Raw genomic sequence first — 22315 nt, forward strand, 5'->3', positions numbered from 1 at the left:
CTGGGAGTGTAGCCTGGAGGTAGAGGAGCTCCCAGGAATTCCAGTACCACCACCAGCAAAAACAATAAATTTAAAAAATAAAAAATAGGGCTGCAGGCCGAGCGTGGTGGTGCACGCTTGTAATCCTCACACTTGGGAGGCTGAGACAGGAGGATTGCGCAGGTTTGAAGTCAGCCTCAGCTGGTTTGAGAGACCCCGTTTCCAAATAAAATATAAAATAAGTCTGGGAGTGTAGCCTAGAGGTAGAGTGCCCCTGGGTTCAATCCCCAGTACCACAAAAAATAAAAATAAAAATAAAAGCAAAATTCCCAAAACATGATGAATTTTATTTAGATTGTTCATAGACTTTAAGATATTAAAGCATGGGAGATATTTACTATTTTATCCATACAACCATTATCTATTTTTAAATTAAACATAAATGTCAACAAAGTATTTTACCCTGACATCAATATTCTTGTATTTTTAAAATAAGTCTGATTCTTAACTGGGCGTGGTGGCGCACGCTTGTAATCCCCGCGCTTGGGAGGTGGAGACAGGAGGATCACACAGGTTCAAAGCCAGCCTCGCTGGCTTGGGAGACCCTGTTTCCAAATAAAAATATAAAATAGGTCTGGGAGTGTAGCCCGGAGGTAGAAGGGTTTCCAGGCACCCCAGTACCACCAAAACAAAACAAAACAAAACAAAACCGAAAAAAAAACCACTGATTCTTACAAAACTTCACATTCACCTCTAGACATTAATTTCAAGGATTATGACATTCTAGTCATCTTAGGGAATAATAATATAAATGACAGGAAACCATAGGGATAGTGGGTTCTTTCCTTTTCACCATATATGAACCAATACATATTTTATTTCATATTTAACTTACTGCTTTAACTGCCTCTCGAAGTCTTCGTCCAGACATGGTCCTGAGTCAAGAAAACAAAACTATGTAAATGTTTTTTTTTTTTTTAATTTAGAATGCATGCAAAGAATTCAGAAAGCCTTTTAGAAAAAGCTAAAAAGTTACCCTGGCTCATCACAAGAGAGTAAAATGCATAATAACTCAATGATATTAGAAAGCTGAGGTTGAGCTTATCTGACTGTCCTACTTTCAAAACAAATCAAAACTGACAAGTCAGTTTGACACAAAGACAGACGTAGACTCTGTGAATATCAAAGGCAAAGATGCCCGTCATTTCGCATTCATTGATTCAACAAAATATGTCAGTTATATCCTATGTTAATAAGAAATAAGGTAGGGAGAAGGTGTGCTACTCTCCCAGACTGCAAAGAACTTGCCGTTTCATGCATAGATCACAACCTTTAATAAAATACTAAGGACCTACTATATCCAAGGCCAACCTCTAGGTGCTAATGATCCAGGAGTACAGAGTTTACATTCTAGGGAGGGGAAATGGTCAACAAGCAAATTCAAAAGTCAGGTGCATGTCTGTAATCCCAGTACTTGGGAGGCTGAGACAGGAAGATCACAGGTTGGAGGCCTTCTGTGTAGGACACCTGGGCAACGAAGCCAGGTGGCTGAAGAAAGGTGAGCAAGGGGGAAGTGGTAAGAAGTCATATCAGAGAGCTTGCTGAGAAACAGGTCATGGAGGAACTTTTAGGATATGGTAAGGATGTGAGGACTTACCCAGAATGAAATGGAAAGCTATGGGAGGGTTTTGGATAAAGAAATTGCACCGTGTGTGTGTGTGTGTGTGTGTGTGTGTGTGTGTGTGTGTGTGTGTGTGTGGTACTGTAGTACTGGGGATTAAACCCAGGGCATTCTACCTCCAAGATACACCCCCATCCCTTTTTATTGTTTGTTTTGAAACAGGGTCTTGCTAGGTTGCTTAGAGTCTTTGCTAAATTGCAGAGGCTGGCCTCAAACACGTGATCTTCCTGTTTTAGTCTCCCACGTACTGGGATTACAGGCATGTGCCACTATGCCCAGCTGAAATGATACAGTTTAATTTACATTTTAAAGAAATTAATCTGGCTGCTGTGTTGAGAAAAGACTATCATGGAGTAAGGGAGGAATGAAGCAGATCATGTTGGAGGTTATGAGTGACAGATGGTGGTAACCCAGAGGGGAAGTGATAGAAAGTGTTGGGTAGGGGGGCATGGTGGCGCACCTGTAGTCTTAGTATTTGGGAGGCTAAGACAGGAAGATCACAGGTTCTCGGCCAGCCTCAGCAATTTATTGAGACTCTAACTCAAAATAAAAACAATAAAATAAGGCTGGGATGTACCTCAGAGACAGAATACCCCTAGGTTTAATCCCTGGTATGGAAGGAAGGAAGAAAGGAAGGAGTGACTTGGGTAGAATGTACAGAAATTGCTGAAGGATTGAAAGAAAAAATTGAGGGATGGCTCTAAGATGCTTGAGCAGCTGGAAATAACATAAAACTGCCACTTACTGGGTAAGAAGGAGCGCATAAGAAGTAGGTTTAAAACATTCTTACATGTTTTTAATATGCTGATGTTTCAAGTAACTGTGTTTTGATATTATTTCAAGTATTTGTACTGACATAAATTGTGGCAGCATTTTACTTTGGAAATAAGTTTGTAAATTTTCATGTTTACTTCTGCTTACCCACCAGTAACAGGTACGGAGAGATTTATTCTTCAGAGGACCCACCAAGAGAACTTAGAAATATTTTTCACTATAGAGTATGATACTTAAGAGATCAGCATGGAATTGTCTGCCCATAAGAATTCCAACAGAAGCACACCATTCACACATTTTAGCTAAATAAGAAAAACTTACGTAAGCTCTCCAGGGATAGCAGTTATGGCCAAGGTTCCAAGAGTAATAATCTGAACATCGACAATATCTGGATGCCATGGGTTAGGTATGGATAGCTAAGAATCCCAAACAAGAAAGTTATGTTAGAGTTATGTTAGGCATATTATTTTTTCTGTGGTCAATAGATGAGAAATTCTTTTATTGAAGATTTTTATTTTATTTATTTATTTATTTATTTGGTGGTACTGGGGTTCCTGGAAACCCTTCTACCTCCGGGCTACACTCCCAGACCTATATTTTACTTTTTTTAAATTTGGAAACAGGATCTCTTAAGCCAGCGCGGCTCACTTGGAACCAGCACGATCCTCCTGTCTCCGCCTCCCAAGCATGGGGATTACAAGCGTGCGCCATCAGGCCCGGCTTATTGAAGTGTTTTAAATGTTTGAAGCTAGTTGGGTTTCTAAAATAATTCTGTTGCAGAATTTGTTTCTAATTTATGGTGTAGTGTTAAATATACTATGTGGGTATTTATGTTCTAGCCATAACATGTGAATCTCAAAGGCTATTGCTAAATTCCCCTGGACATTTTAATTAAGTTTTTGTTAAATTTTTTTTATTATGAAAACACAATGTGTAACACATAATCTAGAGTAATCCTGAGTACTGTGGGTGACCTTCCTCACATGGGATGAATAATGAATGTTATTTGAGCCAGTGGTGGTGCATGCTTGTAATCTCAGTATTCGGGAAGCGGAGACTAGAGGATCGCAGTTCACAGACAGCCTCAGCTACTTAGCGAGGTCCTTTGCAATTCAGTGAGACCATTTTCAAAAATAAAAAGACTAGCCGGGCGCGTGGTGGCGCATGCTTGTAATCCCCGCGCTTGGGAGGTAGAGACAGGAGGATCACGTAGGTTCGAAGCCAGTTGCGCTGGCTTAAGAGACCCTGTTTCCAAATTTAAAAAAGTATAAAATAGGTCTGGGAGTATAGCCTGGAGGTAGAAGGGCTTCCAGGGACCCCAGTACCACAAATAAATAAATAAATAAATAAATAAATAAATAAATAAATAAATAATAAAATAAAAAAAAATAAAAAGACTAAAAAAATAGGGCTGGGGGTGCAGCTTGGAGGTACAATTCCCCTGAGTTCCATCCTGGTACTGCTAAGTAAATAAATAAATAAGGAATGTCATTTTGAAATGGTTTAATGAAACAACGTCTGTTTCTATGCTAATAGTAGTTGAAGTTTAGAGTTCTGAATCTTATACCTTATTTCCCAAGGTGTTTTTTCCCAAGAGAATCTTCCCTTCTCATATACAGACCAGTATAGAATTTATCCCTCCAGTCCTGTCTTTTCTCTTTTTACTTCTCTAAGAATTAGAATAGTAGAAGGAAAAAAATATTTTAAAAATTCTACCTTGACAATCCATGTTTCTAATGAGTACCAGAATAATCTTTTAACATTTAGAAAGTAAAAGTATATGTTCAAAAGAAGAGTTAAAAGAGAATTGCTTTAGTTAATAATCTTGCCTAAACTGTGAAAGAAGTGAGACATGGTCATGTCTTTTCCTATGACCCAGATATTTTTTCTACAGGTAATTCCTGGAGCCAACCTAAGTGAATCCTAAGTGAGGTACATGCTATACTTCCTTTTCCACTGTTCTATTTCATTTATTTGTCATAAATACAATAAGGTAAATCACTATGTTCAATGTGTAATCCATTGTCCTCAGAGTTAGACTTTAATAATTCATATTTTAATATTAGAATATTTAGGTGGGAATATCTAAGTAAGACCTCCTATGTCAGTAGATATCTACATTCATTATCTGACAGTGCACAAGTTAAAAATAACATAATATTAATTTCAGTTTGATAATAAAAATGCAGCACCTCTCCAGTGTGAAGAAGGACTGGCTTCGGTTTGTGGCATTCTTTGATCTCCTCAGATGGTCTGCCCAGGATTTGGTCCCGAAGAGTGTCCCAGAATGGATCTGATTCTGTTTTCCCTATTATAAATGTTCTGATTAATATGATTTCTTGGGCTAAACCTTTGAAAGAACATCATATTTTAGACAATTGTTTAACAATCTCAAACATTTTGAAGAAGAGGCAAAATTTCCTGCCCACTATAAGATAATAGCCATAGTATGCATATTCATATCAATGTAGAACACTTAGTATGGATAAGAAAACAACAGAATACATTTTGTTACATATTCTCAAAGTTTTGTTTGTGCTAACTTTTCTTTTTATGTTGTAAACTTTTAAAAATTTGATATAATTAACAGTAGATTTGTGAACAAAGTCATTTTCCCCCTGTTTTAAAAACTAATGTCACCTCCAACTCACAACAACAGTTGTCTGGCTTATGATCTCTGAAAGAATCTCTCCTAAACATCTATACGCAACACATAAACACACAACACATGTGCGTATGAACACACAGGTAAAACCAAGGCTAAAATAACAATGTGAAGAAAAGAAATAGACATATAAAATAAAGTAATCCATTTAGTTATGTTTTTTAAACTACCTATAATGAATAACTCAGTTCAGATGGCTTCACTACTGAATTCTTCAAACACAAAATAATTAATACCAACTCTCTACTCTTAAAAAAAATTAAAGAGAGAACACTTCCTATTTATTCTATGAGGTCAATATTATTCAGATACAAAACCAAATATATCACAAGAAAACTGAAGATCAATGACTCATTAATGTGGACAAAAAAACAAAAACAAAATACTAGCAAACTAAATATCGCAACATATAGAAATAATTATTATACACCGTATTGTAGCCTGCATAGTGTTTGTCCTCAAAGGCTCATGTGTTCCAAGCTTGACTCCCATGTAGCAGTGTGGAAAGTGGTTGGATCACGATGAAGCTAATGTCATCAGGAGATGAATCTGCTGATGAATGAATAAGTTGATGGCATTATTGGGAGATGGTGAAAGCTGTAGAAGGTGGAACTGTGTTGGAGGAAGGAAGCCAGTGGTGGAGTGCCCTGTCTCTCTCTCTGTCTCTGCTTCCTAGCTGTCATGAGCTGGGCCACTTTCCTCCAACATGCCTATCTACTATGATGTTCTGCATTACCTCACGCCCAAAGGTATGGAGCCAGCCAGCCATAGACTGAAACCATGATACCAGGTGCCAGAATAAATTATTCCTCTTCTAAATTGTTTTCTCAGGAATTTTGTCTCAGAAATTAAAAAGAAAGAAAAAGAAAAAGAAAACTAACACAGCCGGGCGTAGTGGTGCATGCTTGTAATCCTTGCACTTGGGAGGCAGAGACACAAGGATCATGCAGGTTCGAAGCCAGCCTCGCTGGCTTAAGAGACCCTGTTTTCAAATAAAAATATAAAATAAAAATAGGTCTTGGAGTGTAGCCCAGAGGTAGAAGGGCTTCCAGGAACCCCAGTACCACTCCCCCCACCTCCAAAAAATTACATGATAATCTCCATGGACACAGAAAAGGCCTTTGAAAAAATTACGTATCATTTTATATTAATAACACTCAATAAACTAGGACTATCCTCAACCTAAGAGAACATCCTCAACCTGGGGACATACACAAACACACACACACACAAACACACACACGCACGCACGCACGCACGCACACACACACGATGAATCATTGAGTACTTTCCTCTGTTATCAGGACCAACACAAAATGTCTACTCTTGCCACTTCTATGCAATGCTGTGCTGGAAATTCTAGCCAGGGCATTTAGGCAAGAAAAATAAATAAAAGGCATCCACTAGAAATGAAGAAATAAAACTATTTCTATTTACAGATGATATAATCTTATATATGGAAAACCAGGTAATCCATTAAAAACTATTAGAAGTAATTGATGAGTTCAGCCAGGTTGCAGAGTACAAGGTCAATATACAAAATCAACCATATATCTATACACTTTTGACAAAAAATAAACAATTTTCTTTATAATGGTATCAAAAACAAAAGTCTTTAGAAATAAATTTAACAAAAGAAGTATAAAACTTATACTCTGACAACTACAAAGGTTGAAAGACATTGAGGAAGATCTAAGTAAATGGAAAATAGCTATGTTCATGGACTTAATATTGTTAAGATGGTAGTATTCTTAAAATTAAGCAATATAGTCCAAATCTGAATCCTACCTAATTTCTTTACACAAATATTTAGGATTCTAATGTTCATATGGAGTTGCAAAGGACGAAGAATAGTCAAAACCATCTTGAAAAATAAAGCAAAGTAGGAGGACTCATATACCCCAATCTTAAAATAAATAGTAACCAAAACAGAAAAACACTGGCATGAAGAAAAAAATGTACATCAATGGAACAGAATTGAGAATCCATAGATAAAACCATGTATGTATGGTCAGCTGATTTTTAAGTGTGCAATGATTGCTCAATAGTCTTTTGAATAAAGATTACTGGGACAACTGGATAGTAATGCAAAAAAAGAAGACAGATTTTTCCTTATACCACATATAAAAATTAATTTAAAACAGACCAAAGACGTAAATGTAAGATCTAAAGCTATAAATCTTTTAGAAGGAAATAGGGGTAAATCTTCACAACACCAGATTTGGCAAAAGGTACTTAGATATGACACCAGACAATGCCTAACAAAAGAAAAAATAGTATGAACTTCATAAAAATTAAAAACTTTTGTGCTTCAAAGAACACAATTGAGAAAGTGAAAAGATAACCCATAGAAGAGGAGAAAATATTTTCAAATCATATATCTGATAAGGGATTTATATACAGAATACATGAAAATCTCTTAAAACTCATTAGTAAAAATACAAAATCCAAACAAAAAAGTGAGAAAAATATATAAATAAACATTTCTCCAAGGAAGATATACAAATGACCAATATGCATTTGAAAAGATGCTTAGCTGGGCGTGGTGGCACACACTTGTAATCCCTGTGCTTGGGAGGCTGAGACAGGAGGATCGCATGGATTCGAAGCCAGCCTCAGCAACTTAGGCTCTCCGCAACTTAGTGAGACCCTGTTTCCAAATAAAATATAAAATGGGTCTGGGAGTATAGCCCAGAGGTAGAAAAGCCTCTGGTTCCACACCAAGTACCACCAAACAAAAAGAAAGAAGAAAGAAAGAAAGAAAGAAAGAAAGAAAGAAAGAAAGAAAGAAAGAAAGAAAGAAAGAAGAAAGAAAGAAAGAAGGGAAAAAGATGCTTAATATAATTAATCCTCAGGTAGATGTAAATCAAAACTACAATGAAAGAGCGATTCACACCCACTAGTATGAATAGAATCAATGAGTTGATAACAAGTGTTAGACAAGATGTAGGGAAATCAGAATTTTATACACTGCTGGCATAAATGTAAAATGATGCAGCCAATTTATAAATAGCCTGGAAGATCCTAGGTATATACCTGAGAAGATAAATGAAAATGAATGCCCACACAAAAACTCATACACAAATCTTTACAGTAGCATTATTCATAACAGACAAATGGCACAATTCAACTTTCCAACAACTGATCAATGTATAAATAACATCTGGTGTATTGACACGAGAGAATATTATTTAGCTATAAAAAGGAATAACATGCTTCTGCATGCTACACACAGGTAAACCTTGAAAACATGATGCTAAGCAGAAGAAGCCACGAAAAGTGTTTATATTATGGGATGTCATTTATATGCAATGTTCAGAATAGGAAAATATAGGGACAGAAATCTCAGTGGTCGCTTAGCTGTAGGGAAGATGAGGGGTGAGAGAGCATGATTGCTAATGTGAGCAGAACTTCTTTGAGGTGATGAAAATGTTTTAAAATTCATTGTGGTGAGGGTTGTCTTTATCTACGAATAGGTTAAAAATCAGTGACATATCTGGGTGTGGTGGCACATGCCTGTAATCCCAGCACTTGGGAGGCTGAATCAGAAGGACTGAAGGTTCAAGGCCAGCCTCAGCAACTTAGTGAGGCTTACAGCAACGTGGTGAGACCCAGTTTAAAGATGAAAAAATTTAAATAGTGGTGGGAGTATGGCTCAGAAGTAGAACACTCCTGTTAGATTGACTAACAGAAGGACCAGATAAGAGGAATAACTTTTGATTTTCTATTGCACTGGGTTCAATCCCCAGTGCCACAAAAAGAAAAAAACATTAAATTGTATACTTCAAATGGATGAAATTTATGGCCTATAAAACATATCTCAATAAATCTGTTATAAAAAGAAGAAATAATTGTTATAGAACATTAGACCAAATGGGAAGAATGATTCTCAGGAAACAAGATGTCAAATAAACACATAAATTATATTCATTTTTTAAACTAATGGTTCCAACACACACACACACACACACACACACACACACACACACACACGAATGAAATAAGCAAAGATGTTGCATGTAGACGATGCCCTTCAACATTTTATATATTTTCTCCACTATAATGCATATCATTAAACCAAGATAAAAGTATAAAAATTAAAATAATCTGTCATAACTTTTTGGATATATATGTGGGAAGAAGACATAGAACCATACACCTTGGGTTCCTAAAAGGCCTCTGCCCTGAGGAACACTGTTCAAATAAAGAAATTGGGTAACACTAAATAACCATATAGAAGAACCAGTTCATATTGTAGAATGACAATCTCCCTCTACATCCCCTCAACTCTACCCCAGCCCCAACCCAATTTAAAATGATCCACCCGTACTCTCAAGTTCATTTCAACACTATTCACAATAGCCAAGATATGGAACCAACCCTAAGAGTCCATGAATGAATAAAGAAAATGTGATATGTATGTGATATATATATATATATATATATATATATATATATATATAGAGAGAGAGAGAGAGAGAGAGAGAGACAAAAGGATGAAATACTACCATTTGTGGCCACATGGGGACCCAGACATCCTAGGGTTAAGTGAAATAAACCAGGAACAGAAAGGACACACACACACACAATTGCACACATAAGTGGAATTTTCAAAAGCTGAGCTCATAGGCATGGAGGAGGAGAACAGTAGTTACCAGAGGCTGGAATGGAAGAGAGACCAAGAGATGGGGAGAGATTGTCTGACAGCTGGACCAGATGTTCTATTACCCAGAAGGGTGACCATAGTCGGCAATGTTACATTGTATAATTCAGAATAACTAGAAAAGATCTTGAACACTGCCATTACACACAAATAAGAGAAAAAATGTTTGAGATGATGGATAATCTAAATATCCTGAGTTGATAAATACACATGTGTAATTATACCGAAATAATACACTGTACCTCATAAAGATGCACAATGATCTATTAACAAAAGCTTAGTTTTGAAACACATTAATTAAAAAATAAATACATTAACTAAAGTAATTCATGATTATATTGAAATGTAAAAAGAATTTACCTTTGGTTATATTTGAATTATTGGAAAGTTACCTACACCTGGGAAACCTAGGCTGTCATATACAAACCTGAGAAACCTGCAGGCTTTTGAGTTTAGAAACAAGAATAGTATATGTATTGGCCACCATTCAATCTTACTAAGGATCAGGACCCTGAGCTTCAGAACCTGGAGGCACAGATTCATCCACCTTCACCTCACCCTGTGTGATATTGAGGCTTGAAGGTCCGTCAATGGTGCCAGCTGCAAAACTGTAGCCTAATGCTGGTTTACACGTCCTTGCCTAAAGGAAAGGTTTCAAAACAAAGAAATAGAAGTTAGGCTGCAAGTTAAAAAAAAAAAAATGAAGATCGCTCCAAAATGTTTCCCTTGTGGCATAATCAGTGTGACTCAGCAATACTTACTGTGTGTGTGGAGTTGAACCAGACGGTCACATCTGTCATGTTGACCCACTGGTGAGCAGAAGCCAGTGGGCCAGTCACTTCGTGGGAGGCAGAGGCATACAGTTCCTGCAAAACCCACACAGGCTTAGCTGAGGTGAATGTTACCAATGGTACCCAGAAAGCATTGGTTTGAAAAAGCAAGCATCTTCCAGCAAGAAGATACTTCTGTTTTGCTGACTGCTTAGAAATAACCACCACTCATGTGTTTTCTTGACCAAATTCAAATGCTTCCCAGTAGCTCAGAGGCTACAAGTTGGTGAACTTATGTCTACTCCCTAAAAATAAAAAAACACTATTGATACAGTCTATGCTACCAAAGGCCCCAATCTCACTGGAAAAATGGTCAAGAAAATTTAAGATAGATGGGCCAAGTGACTTCCAGTGAGACACACAAACATATATACACACACATACATGCACATACACTTTTACTGGTGTACTGTAATTGTGTATCAGAGTTAGGTTCAAAGTGATACACACACACACACACACACACACACACACACAGCACTTGGTGTTTCTGAGCAGTATTCTTAAGGACTTTTCCTTCTCTGGATTCTCCAGTCCTCCTCCAATAGCTCCTGTGCCAAGCGGTGGCTTGAAAGACTTCAGGTTCCACTTACAATATCTCCCAATACACCTGCAGCATCTCCCCACTCACAGTCTACCCGCTGGAAGTTTTTGTTTGCTTTGCTTGTTTGTTGTTGTTTGTGGTACTGTGTGTGGAACCCAGAGATTTTTCCACCTCCCGGCTTCACTCCCAGACCTATGATACTTTATTTGGAAACAGGGTCTCACTAAGTTGCTGAGAGCCTAAGTATCTGGGGCTGACTTTGAACCTGTGTCATCCTCCTGTCTCGGCCTCCCAAACGCTGGGATTACAAGCGGGCACCACCACGCCCGGCAACTGCTTTTTTTTTTTTTTTTAAATAAGTCAATTGCTGCTTTTTCAATTTTATGGGAAGTATAAGTCACAGCATATTTACAAATCTTTGTGTTTACTCATCGATATCGTACAAAACAGGCAAATCCTGCTTCAGCGTGGGCCTCTCGCCTGGCACCTCCTCATTTCTACTCTGTCCCATCCCCTTCCGACAGCCAGCCGCTTGGGAGCTCTCCAGACAAGTGCCCAGGAGAGCCCTTTGCAGCCGGCCTCTCCTGTCAAGAGCAAACTGTGCCCTGCTGGGAAGAGAATCCAGAATGTGGGACAAATCTCTCTGGCTCCCAGGCCCAGGATGGTAACAAATTTTCTGAGACCAAAATGTGTCATGGGCACACACTTTAAATAGAATCTGTTAATTTAGAATAATCCACTGACAATACCACAGTAATTAAAAAGAAGCTGTAGCAATTAGGTTGGCTGCTGCTGCCCGTTTTGTGCCCAATGTTTTTAAAGATGCTTTTGTTCTTCCTTAATTGCCCCTGGAACATTCTAGAACTCTGGGAATAAATTATTTACACACACACACACACACACACACACGTAAGCTGTAAAAACAGGAGCTTCTTAGTAGGGCCATGCCAATGGGAAATCATCCTTTCTTTCTCTCTCCCCTCAGAAAAGCAGATACAAAAGTTGGGGGAGGGGGATGGAAGATAAAATTGGGGGGAGGAAGGTAGGTAGAATAAATAATTCGTAGTCTTCTCACTGTAGACCAAATTCTCTGTTCCTCACTTCTGTGTGTGTGTGTGGGGGGGGGTACTGGGGATTGAACCCAGGGGCGTTCTACCTCTGCGCTCTACCCCCAACCCTATTTTGGTTTTGGTTTTGAAACAGAGTTTTGCTAATTTGCTGAGGCTCCTATCTCAGCCTCCCAAGCACTGAGATTACAGCAGGCATATGCTACCATGCCTGGATACAGATTTTTTTTTTTTTTAAAGAAAAGATGGCTAATCTCTGCCCTGTTGAAGAAGAATAGGAACTAATAGGAATTGAAGTTGCAAGAGCTGTGCCACTCAGCTCTGTCACCAAAAGACAAGATCAGAAACTGTCAGGTGACTTTGGTTAGGCAAAGACTTGAGAGATCTCCGAGAATTTGGATGAGTCCGGCCTTAGGTGATGGCATAGTAACTGAAAGTCTTACAACTGATCTCCCTCATCTGTCTCAGGCAAGCATTCTGGCTTTCTAAACATTTGGAAAAAAAAAAAAAAAAAAACACGACATTTTCCTGATTCCTCCATTTTAAATGTCCTATAAGAAGTCTGTCTCAATCAGACAGGGACAGTTCCTGTGTGGCTCTGCAGGGCAGCCTTATAACCAGACATGGTCCAGACTCCCCAGCGCAGCCTCAGCTCCTCCATCATCCTTGCATTTACTGGCTTCCTAATGAACAGTGTCTTGAAAGGGCAGTGATGAGTGAAGAGGGGAGCCACGCCCATGGCTTACCTTCGCTCTCTGGTATAGGGTCCGTCCGATAATTTGTGCGCTGTCAAACATATCTCGTCCAGGTCCCTTAGCAGTGCACATGCTAGGCTGGGAAAAAAGGAGACAGGATGCGGTTTTTTTTTTTTTATCAAAGGAACAATTATTTTAAGGAATGGAAAGTTACAACGGACTCTAGGCAAACAGATCTTTCAAGCCATATTTTAGCACTCCTTTTCAGATATCCTTTCAATGTACAGACTGGAAAAAACAAAATCATATATGGAACGGGAGCAGTGTTTTAGAAAGTATCTTCCAGCAACTTACTTTTAAGAGTTAAGAAGTTAAAGTTTAAGTCCAGGTGAAATATTTGTGGCAGATGACACAGGTAGCTAATATCTGAGCTGAGACTGGAAGCTGGGTTTTCCTATTTGTTGCACAACTTTCTACTTGCTTGTTCTCTCCTATGACTCTTGTTCACGATCGTCTTAGATTGAAACTCACTTAAAATTATATTGGAGCATCTAGCTGGCCTTCTGGGGAAAATAAAGAAATCTGGCTCTTATACCCTATTTCTTACATCAGATGAAATAGAGATTGAGCAAATACTTAAATATTATAAATGGAATAAAAAATAGAGGTGAACATGTGTGTGTGTGTGTGTGTGTGTGTGTGTGTGTGTGTTACTGGAGATTCAAATCAGAGGCAGTCTACCTCTGAGATATATACACAATCCTTTTAAATTTTTTTTCAAACAAGGTCTTACTAGTTTGCTGAAAGTATTGCTAAGTTGCTGAGGTTGGTTTCAAACCTGAGATTCTCCTCTCAGCCTCTTGGGATTATAGGCTTGTGCCTCCATGCATGACTGAGGTGAATATATTTTATTTTATTTATTTTTTGGTGAATAAATGAATATATTTTATAATTTGAGAATATGTAAGATTTTTCTAAAAATAATAAATATTATGCTTAGTAAATGTGCCAAATTAAATATTTTACTTTTTTTTTTGGCGGTACTGGGGATGCAACCCAGAGGCATTCTAACTCTGGGCTACACCCCTAGCGGTATTTTATAATTTTTGGAAGCAGGACCTCACTAAGTTGCTGAGAGCCTCACTAAGTAGCTGAGGTTGGCTTCGAACCTGTGTGATCCTCCTGTCTCAGCCTCCCAAACACGGGGATTATAAACGTGGGTCACCACGCCCGGCTCAAATTAAATATTTTAAATATCCATATGTAGTTGGGGAATATAAGTAAAGCTGAAAGACAATTAATAAAATGGGTGGAAAGTTTATAGAAAATATATTGAGTTTAACATATTCAAAAATTAATAGGAAAAATAAATATCTCTTAGGTATTCAAAGGAGATGAAATCATTATACTAGATTCTTGCAATTCCATATATATTGCAGCACTGTTGGTGATAGGTAAAATATGGAATCAACCAAGATATATCAATGGTGGATGAATAAGGAAAATGTTATACACAATGGAATAGTATTCAGACATAAAAAATTAAATCCTGTAAAGCCAGGCATGGTGGCACATGCTTGTAATCCCAGCATTCGGGAGGCTGAGACAGGAGGATTGCAATTCACAGACAGCCTCAACTACTTAGTGAGGCCCTTTGCAACTCAGTGAGACCCTGTTTCAAAATAAAGAATAAAAAATAGGGCAGAGGGTGTAGCTCAGAGGTAGAATGCCCCTGGGTTCCATCTCCAGTACTGCAAATTAATTAATTAATTAATTAATTAAATCCTGTATTTTTCAGCAACATGGATGAATCTGGAGGTCATTTATCATGTTAAGTGAAATAAGCCAGATATAGAAAGACAAATACCACATCTTCACTTATTTGTGGAAACGGAATAGTCAATCTAATAGATGAACAGAGTAGAATAGTGGTCACTGGTGCCTAGGAAGAATGAGAGTGGGGAAGAAACTTGGTAAAGGTCACCAAAATGTAGCTAGATAGGAGGAATTAATTGTGGTTTCCAAAGCATAGTAGGGCAACTACTGGTTTCAATAATCTGTAATATATTTCATTAAAATTTTTTTATTGGTGTATTGTATTTATATATCATAATGGGGTAAAAACTTGTATAGACATAAATGCACACATCATCCAGCCAGCCCCCACCCAGTCCCCACCCAGTCCCCACCTCACTCTCTCCCTATTCTTCCCTCTCATGCTTGGCTTAGTGGTTGACTACAATATGAATAAGTACATCATGTGCTTTAAAGAGTTTCCTTCTTTCCCCCTCCCAGCCCTATAGTTGGGCTGCCTTATTTGCTCCTCTATAGGATCTCCTTTTTAATCTGGAGTTTGACTATAATATATTTCAAATGGCAAATAGATACATGAAAAAATGTTCAACATCATTAGAATCAGGGAGATGAAAATTAAAACTACACTGAGATTCCATCTAACCCCAATTAGAATGGCAATCATCAAGAAGTCAAACAACAATAAATGCTGGTGAGGATGTGGGGAACTAGGACCCCTTTTATACTGTTGGTGGGATTGCAAATCAGTGCAGCCGCCATGGATATCAGTGTGGAAATTCCTCAGAAAATTGGAAATGGGTCCACCATATGATCCAGTTATATCCCTTCTGGATATCTTTCCAAAGGGATTGAAATCAGAATATTATAAATGAGTATTATACATGAATATTAAACATGAATATATATATTCATGCTTATCACAGCACAAATCACAATAACCAAATTATGGAACCAACCTAGGCATCCACCAACAGATGAATGGATTATAAAATTATGACATATACACAATAATGAAATTCTGTTAATCAATAAAGTAAAAAATCATGTCATTTGAATAAAAATGGATAAACCTGGAGAATAATGTGTTACTGGTGAAATTAGCCAGTCACAGAAAATGAAGGGGAGTGAGAGGGAGAATCAATGAATAAATAACTTCCAAGGATATTATAAAGATTTGTGAGAATGCCAGTGTCAATCTCAATACCCCATATGGAGAAGGGCGGAATGGGGAGGGAGCTGGGGAAAGAACACCAAGTGCTGTGTGCACGTGCCACTATTACTATAATCTATGTCATGATATGAGACTATAATGTACCAATAAAAGTATAAAAAATCCCAAATACAAAAAAAGAATTTGCCCTATGTTAGGACTTATATACCTGTGCAAATAAGTATGACAGGAATCTTAGTATACTTATATGAAGAAAAAAACCCAGAAAGGACAGATGATATGAAAGGAAAAAACAGAAAAGACAGATGATATGTGAAGGAAGGAAAGAAAATACCCCTCAGGAGAGAAAGGGGTTAAATAAATTGTGGAACTTAAAACTGAAAATTCTAAAGTTAGTTTAACAGTGCTTTCCAACATATTTATTGGACATAAGGAAATAGGTCATGGAACAGTATTATAGTGTGATCTCATGTATGTAAAATTGCTCGTGTAGATGTGCTGAAGAGGTAAGACTGTCTAGAAGACTGCTCATGGGTATGCAGGAAGCCAATCCAATATCTGAGCAGAGAGAAACAGAATTCAAGAGCAGGGATGCATGAACTTCTCTGTAGTTTCTTCTGATTATAAAAGTAAGTTATGTTCATTGCAGGAAAAAAATACAAATGTATAAGTAGCAGAATAAAGACCACCCACGATAGTGCCAAAAGAAAAAAGCATTAACAATTCAGGATATTTCAATTTGTCTTTTTACTATAACACATTTGTTTAAAAAAACCCTGCAATTATAATGAATATGTAATATTAAATCCTGATTTCTCACTCAACCCTGTGTATTATGAGCTTTCCCCCCACATTATGTAGTATCTCAGCACAAGACATTAAATAGATGCATAATATTCCATTGCAAATAAGTATAATTTATTTAACTATTTCACCTACATATTTTGAAATGTTAATCTTAATACTTATTGCAAATTACTAATGCTTGAAACCTTTGCAAATAAAGAGTAACAAAATAAGGGTTTTTATATAAAAACAGCAGTACATAATACGATTGTTAAAACTAAATTGCTCATTACCCAATTAGTGGGGTTGACTAAAAGAGAATAAATAGTTCATAAGTAGTGTGTAACAAAAGTTATATCCCAGATGAAAGATTCTACAAACAGAAGAATTCAGAAGCAAGCAGCTGCGGCTCCTATCAAGGTTGAGAATAGATCCAAATAAACTCTCAGGCAACTAGGTAAATAAATGTTGCCTATTGCCACAGATTTAAACATAGAAATAAAAAGATTTCTAATGCGAATTATGTAGGAATATAGGTCTTTGGCTAATAAAAATCCATAAATAATAAATTGTGTTTGTGAATGCTTAGAAAAATACATAGTAAGAGGTAACAGAATAATAAATTCTGAGAAGAGTAAGAGGAATGGGGAGGAGGTAAATGGAGACAGTTTTTATTACTTTCTGTACTACCAAGTTATTTGAATTTTATAGCAAAATTTTTGTTGGTGATCTTAAAAGAAAGAAAAAGGGACTTCCGGGAAGATGGCAATGGAGAAAAGCAGGGCTTACGAGCCCCGCTAACAACCAATCTCTATTACTACAAAACCAGTGCCTTTCATAGTCAGAAAACACCATCAGCAAAGAAACAAAAAAATTTAATTACAAGGGACAGAGAAAAAGAGGGCTGGAAAAACGAGACACAGAAAGAAACCAGATCGCAGTGCTGCGGCTAGAGCTGCGGTGCGTAGTGGCGGGCGCCATCTTCCCTTGCAGCACCAGGCCCCAGAGAGGAGGGGAACTAAGAACAGAGCCCAGAGCCACAGAGGAGATACGCCAGCCTCACGCCTGAGGATGCGGCAACAGTGCCTTACTGCTGGCAGCAGCGGCGAGTTCACCAGACGGCTCCAGACGAACACACTCAACAGCCCACCAGGCTCTAGAGAGGAGCGGCGGACAGTGAGCCGCTGCAGAACAGCCGGGCGGGATTCAGCAGATTTTTCGGCGCAGGGAGCATCTAAAGCTCCCAGTGGCTGGGCTCAGCACACTCTGCAGGGACTCAGAGTGGAGCGCAAAACCAGAGAAGAAATACACCAGCCTCACGGCCGAGGGCGTGACAGTGGCGCCATATTGCCACGGGCGACAGCAGCAGTGAATTCACGGAGTCCACTACAGCTCCATCGGCACACTCAACAAAAGTGAGTCAAATTGTGGCCCCTAGAGAAGAAATCCCAGTACAGCACTCCCAGGGACTTGACCCAGTGGGGGAGTGGCAGTGGCAGAGATATCAAACCATAGGAGAATGCCCAACCTGGCACCCCCCATGGACTAAAGCAGCCTCGATTGACTCCCTGGGTCTGAGACTCTGTGATACAACCCAGTAAAGGAGTAGTGGGGACTTAGATACCACAGACTAGAGATCCAGAGCACCTTAAGTGAAGTCTTAGTGACCCAAGGGAAGAACCCAGAGAAGGCACAAACTTCTGAAATCATAGGAAAGAGGAATAACGATGGAGCAATGAATGCCCACAACCCCACAACATCAGAACCCGATAAAACAGAAATTCAGAGATTTCTAGAAGATCAAATCAGGAAAATAACTTTAGAAATAATAGAGGTGTTTCGAAAAGAATTCAGAGAGAGCCAAAAAGAGATAAAGGATGCAATTAATGAAGTAAAGGCCTCAATTCAATGTACAAACAACCGATTAGACCACATAGAGAATAGAATCTCGCTCTTAGAAGATGATCAATCCAAAAATGAACGCATAATTTCTAATCTAGAAAAAAATATCTGACAACAGGAATCTGACATTGAAGAAATATGGGCCCATTTCAAGAGAGCTAACCTAAGAATAATTGGAATAGAGGAGGGAAAAGAAGGTGAAACCAAAGGGATCAACAATCTCTTCAAGGAAGTAATAGCAGAAAATTTTCCAAACATAGAGTAAGAGGTCGATACACAGGTCCAGGAAACTTATAGAACCCCCGTTAGAGAGGATCAGAGAAGAGGATCCCCACGCCACATAATTGTCAAAATGACCAATGTGGAAGCCAAGCAGAGGATCTTAAAGGCAACAAAAACAAAGGGCTGAGTGACATTCAGAGGCAAACCAATTAGAATCACTCCAGACTTCCCAAACCAAGTCATGAAAGCCAGAGGGCTGGGAGTAACATATTCCAAACTCTGAAAGAAAACAACTTCCAGCCAAATATTTCCTACCCAGAAAAACTTTCTATCAAATTAGGTGGGGAAATAAGCTTCCGTGACAAACAAAAACTGAAGGAATTTATGTCTTCAAAACTAGCGCTAGAGAAAATACTCAAAGAGATTAACTACAAAGGATTAGGTAACACACACCAGAACCAGAGAAACAAGATTTTCCATCCAACAGACAACTAAGATTGGTTATCTGTGGAGATTCATTATTTATGTTAGTCTTTTACCTATCTCTAAATTGTATTGTTTGCTTTTATTGTTGCTAATTTTTAGGATTTCTAGTTGGAATATTAATATACCTTCATATATAGCATTTGGAAATATTTTATCCCATTCTATTAGTAACTTTTAACTCTGTTTACATTGTCTTTGGATATACAATATTTTTTTATTTTTTAGGGAGTTTGTTTACCCTTCTGTTGCCTGTGTCATTGAAATCATATCCAAGAAATCACTGCCGATTTCAATGTTGTGAGGTTTAATGACCCAGATTTTCTTCTAAAAGTTTACAGTCTTAAGATTTATATTTAGGTCTTTTATCTATTTTGAGTTAATGTTTGTATATGGTGTTAGGTAAGGGTCCAATTTTATTCTTTTTCATGTAATTATTATTTTTCAACAATATTTAGTTAAAAGATTATTATTTCCTCCACCAAATGTTTGTGGAAACCTTGTCAAAAATAACTTGACAATATATGGAAGAATTTATCTCTAGGCTTTTATTTAACTCCAATGATTTATATATCTGCCTTTATAACAGTACTACACTGTTTCAATTATTGTAGCTTTATATGGTTTGAAATCAGAAAATATACATCTTCTAGCTTTGTTCTTCTTCGAGATTGTTTTGGGTATCTAGAGTCCATATTCCACATTAGGATAGATTTTTTTGTGACAAATAAATAAATAAATGTATGATAGTTTCACCAAAAAAAAAAAAGAAAAAAATATTCTCTGGTAAGAAAGAAAACAAAAAGAAATATTGAAATGTTCTTTAAGTCATCAAAAGCTTGGTATCAGACAAATGAAACTGTTCTGTGAGATTATCATTGTTAATTTTGGATAAATTGCTATAATACTAGATGTCAACCACTAAGCCAAGTATGGGAAGGAGGGATGGGGAGGGAACAGGGTGGGGATTGGGTAGGGGCTAATTGGGCGATGTGTGCATGTATGTCTACAAATTTTTTTATCCCATTATGATGTATGAATACAGTGCACCAATAAAGAAAATAAATAAAAAAGAAAGAAAAAGAACATTTGACTATATATATACATACTGGAGATCAAACCCAAGTAAATTTTTATCTCCGAGCTCTACTACCAGCCCTTTTTTTCATTTTGAAACAGGTTCTTGCTAAATTGCTGAGGGTAACCTCTTACCGTCACTCTTCCTGTCTCAGCTTCCCAAGTATGGGGATTATATGTGTGTGCCGCTGCACCTAGCTGATATTCTCTTATTTTTTTTTATTTTATTTTATTATTTTATTTTATTGGTGGTACTGGGGTTCCTGGAAACCCTTGTACCTCTGGGCTACACTCCAAGACCTATTTTATACTTTTTTTTTAAATTTGGAAACAGGGTCTCTTAAGCCAGTGAGGCTGGCTTCGAACCTGCGTGATCCTCCTGTCTTTGCCTTCCAAGCGCGAGGATTACAAGCGGCAGGCACCACCATGCCCAGCTTATTATCTCTATTTTAAAATAAATATAAAACACTATATAAAATATAAAACACTATAGATTTATGATCAATGAGAAATGTCTCAGCAGGCAATTTTGGGTGCAAACTTGTAATTTCAGAAATGCCAAGGCAAAATGTTTTAGACTACCCAAGTTTACGGAAGGATACTTAATCTCTGACATTTAGCTCAACAGTCAATCATGTGGAAAACTATAATTTTATCCACTCAAAATTTAGTGGGTTTGGACAAGTGCTTTAGAGAAGAGCAGGTGCTAGAGGTAAGTAGGTCAGTGCAGACTTAAAGTAATTTATAAAGTAATGGTGAACATTCAAACATGAAATGCTCTTGAGATACGAAAACAAAGATGCTAAATGCCATGTGATGACCTACCCCGCCAGTGGGACAAGTGCTGTTTTCATTATCACAGGACTCTCCGGTGTTGGTGCAGCGGGGGCCAAGAACGTTGGGGGACACGTCACCCAGGTTTGATGAAGCGAAGGCTGCTACAAATGGTCCCTGACAAAAGAAACAGCCCATTACCTTTTATTCTTTTTTATTTCTTATGATGGCTTCCATTAAAGATGCAAATGTTCAATGTACTCGGCGCGTTATCCAACATCATTTGCAGACAATAAAAAGAAGAGTTAATATTCTGAGACCGTTTCTGATTTTGGAAAAACCTTGTAGCCAGTCACCTTGTGGTCAATTCGCATATTATTACTGAAAACGTTCCAAATATCAACGAAGGTGTTTCAAGGAGGGCAATTTTGAAATTTGGGCCGCAAACAGAAACATTTAGACGTGGAACAACAAATTATGAAATGGTGAGCCATCAGTCTAATTGCTGGTGTTTTATCTGGAGTTCAGAGATGTGCTTGCCCTTTTTAAAAAAATGGCTTAGCCAGGTATGGTGATGCATCCTTCTAATCCTGGTTCTTGGGAGGCTGAGACAATAGGGTTGCAGGTTTGTGGACAGCCTCAGCAAGTTTTTAAAAATTGTTCCTATCTTTATAGCAGAACATTAATTCTAGGCAAGGGCCTGGGTCTCTCATCCTGTCTGTTTTTCTGCCTCTTGGGCTTGCATTCAGTGGTCGTGTAGAATGAGATCCCGGTTAATTATCTGTAGTCATTAATTCACCCACAGTTGAAGAGGTTCCCACCCAGTACCCTGCCTGGCTTCCTGCAAGTGCCCGCTATGTCTGAGCCCCTCACTCAATGAGTTCTCAGATTACAAAACAAGTCAGATAGATTGGGGTGGTCTCTGAAGTAGCCCTTAGTGTATGAAAATAGAGGGCATTTCATTATGAAGAAGAAGCTCTGGATAAGGGAAAAGAACTCATCAGCTGCTCTCATTCAAGGTTCTTAGGCCACTAAGATGGTGCTTAATATTCTTGTGGCGCTGAAAACCAAAGTTAACATCAACACAATTTATTAATACTTCCAGCTTGATCAAAAACTATCACATAGTACAAAAATCTTGAACTTGCTCTTCCTTATGAACTGGTAGTAACCTTATGAAGCCATCA

The 22315-nt window shown here is 37.9% G+C and overlaps 1 protein-coding gene across 1 annotated transcript in view; it reads right to left on the reverse strand.

Moving 5' to 3' along the window:
* ASAH2 (N-acylsphingosine amidohydrolase 2) overlaps positions 1-22315 on the reverse strand; it is a gene marked incomplete at its 3' end in the record, with an annotated part of 73574 nt that overhangs the window by 17408 nt on the left and 33851 nt on the right. The window contains 7 exon segments of the mRNA XM_080694823.1: positions 875-914; positions 2756-2850; positions 4627-4742; positions 10321-10402; positions 10524-10628; positions 12950-13036; positions 21180-21305. Coding sequence (XP_080550949.1) covers positions 875-914; positions 2756-2850; positions 4627-4742; positions 10321-10402; positions 10524-10628; positions 12950-13036; positions 21180-21305 — 651 coding nt within the window.

The sequence above is a fragment of the Muscardinus avellanarius genome (genome assembly GCF_963383645.1).
Source record: "Muscardinus avellanarius genome assembly, chromosome: 4".
NCBI lineage: Eukaryota > Metazoa > Chordata > Mammalia > Rodentia > Gliridae > Muscardinus > Muscardinus avellanarius.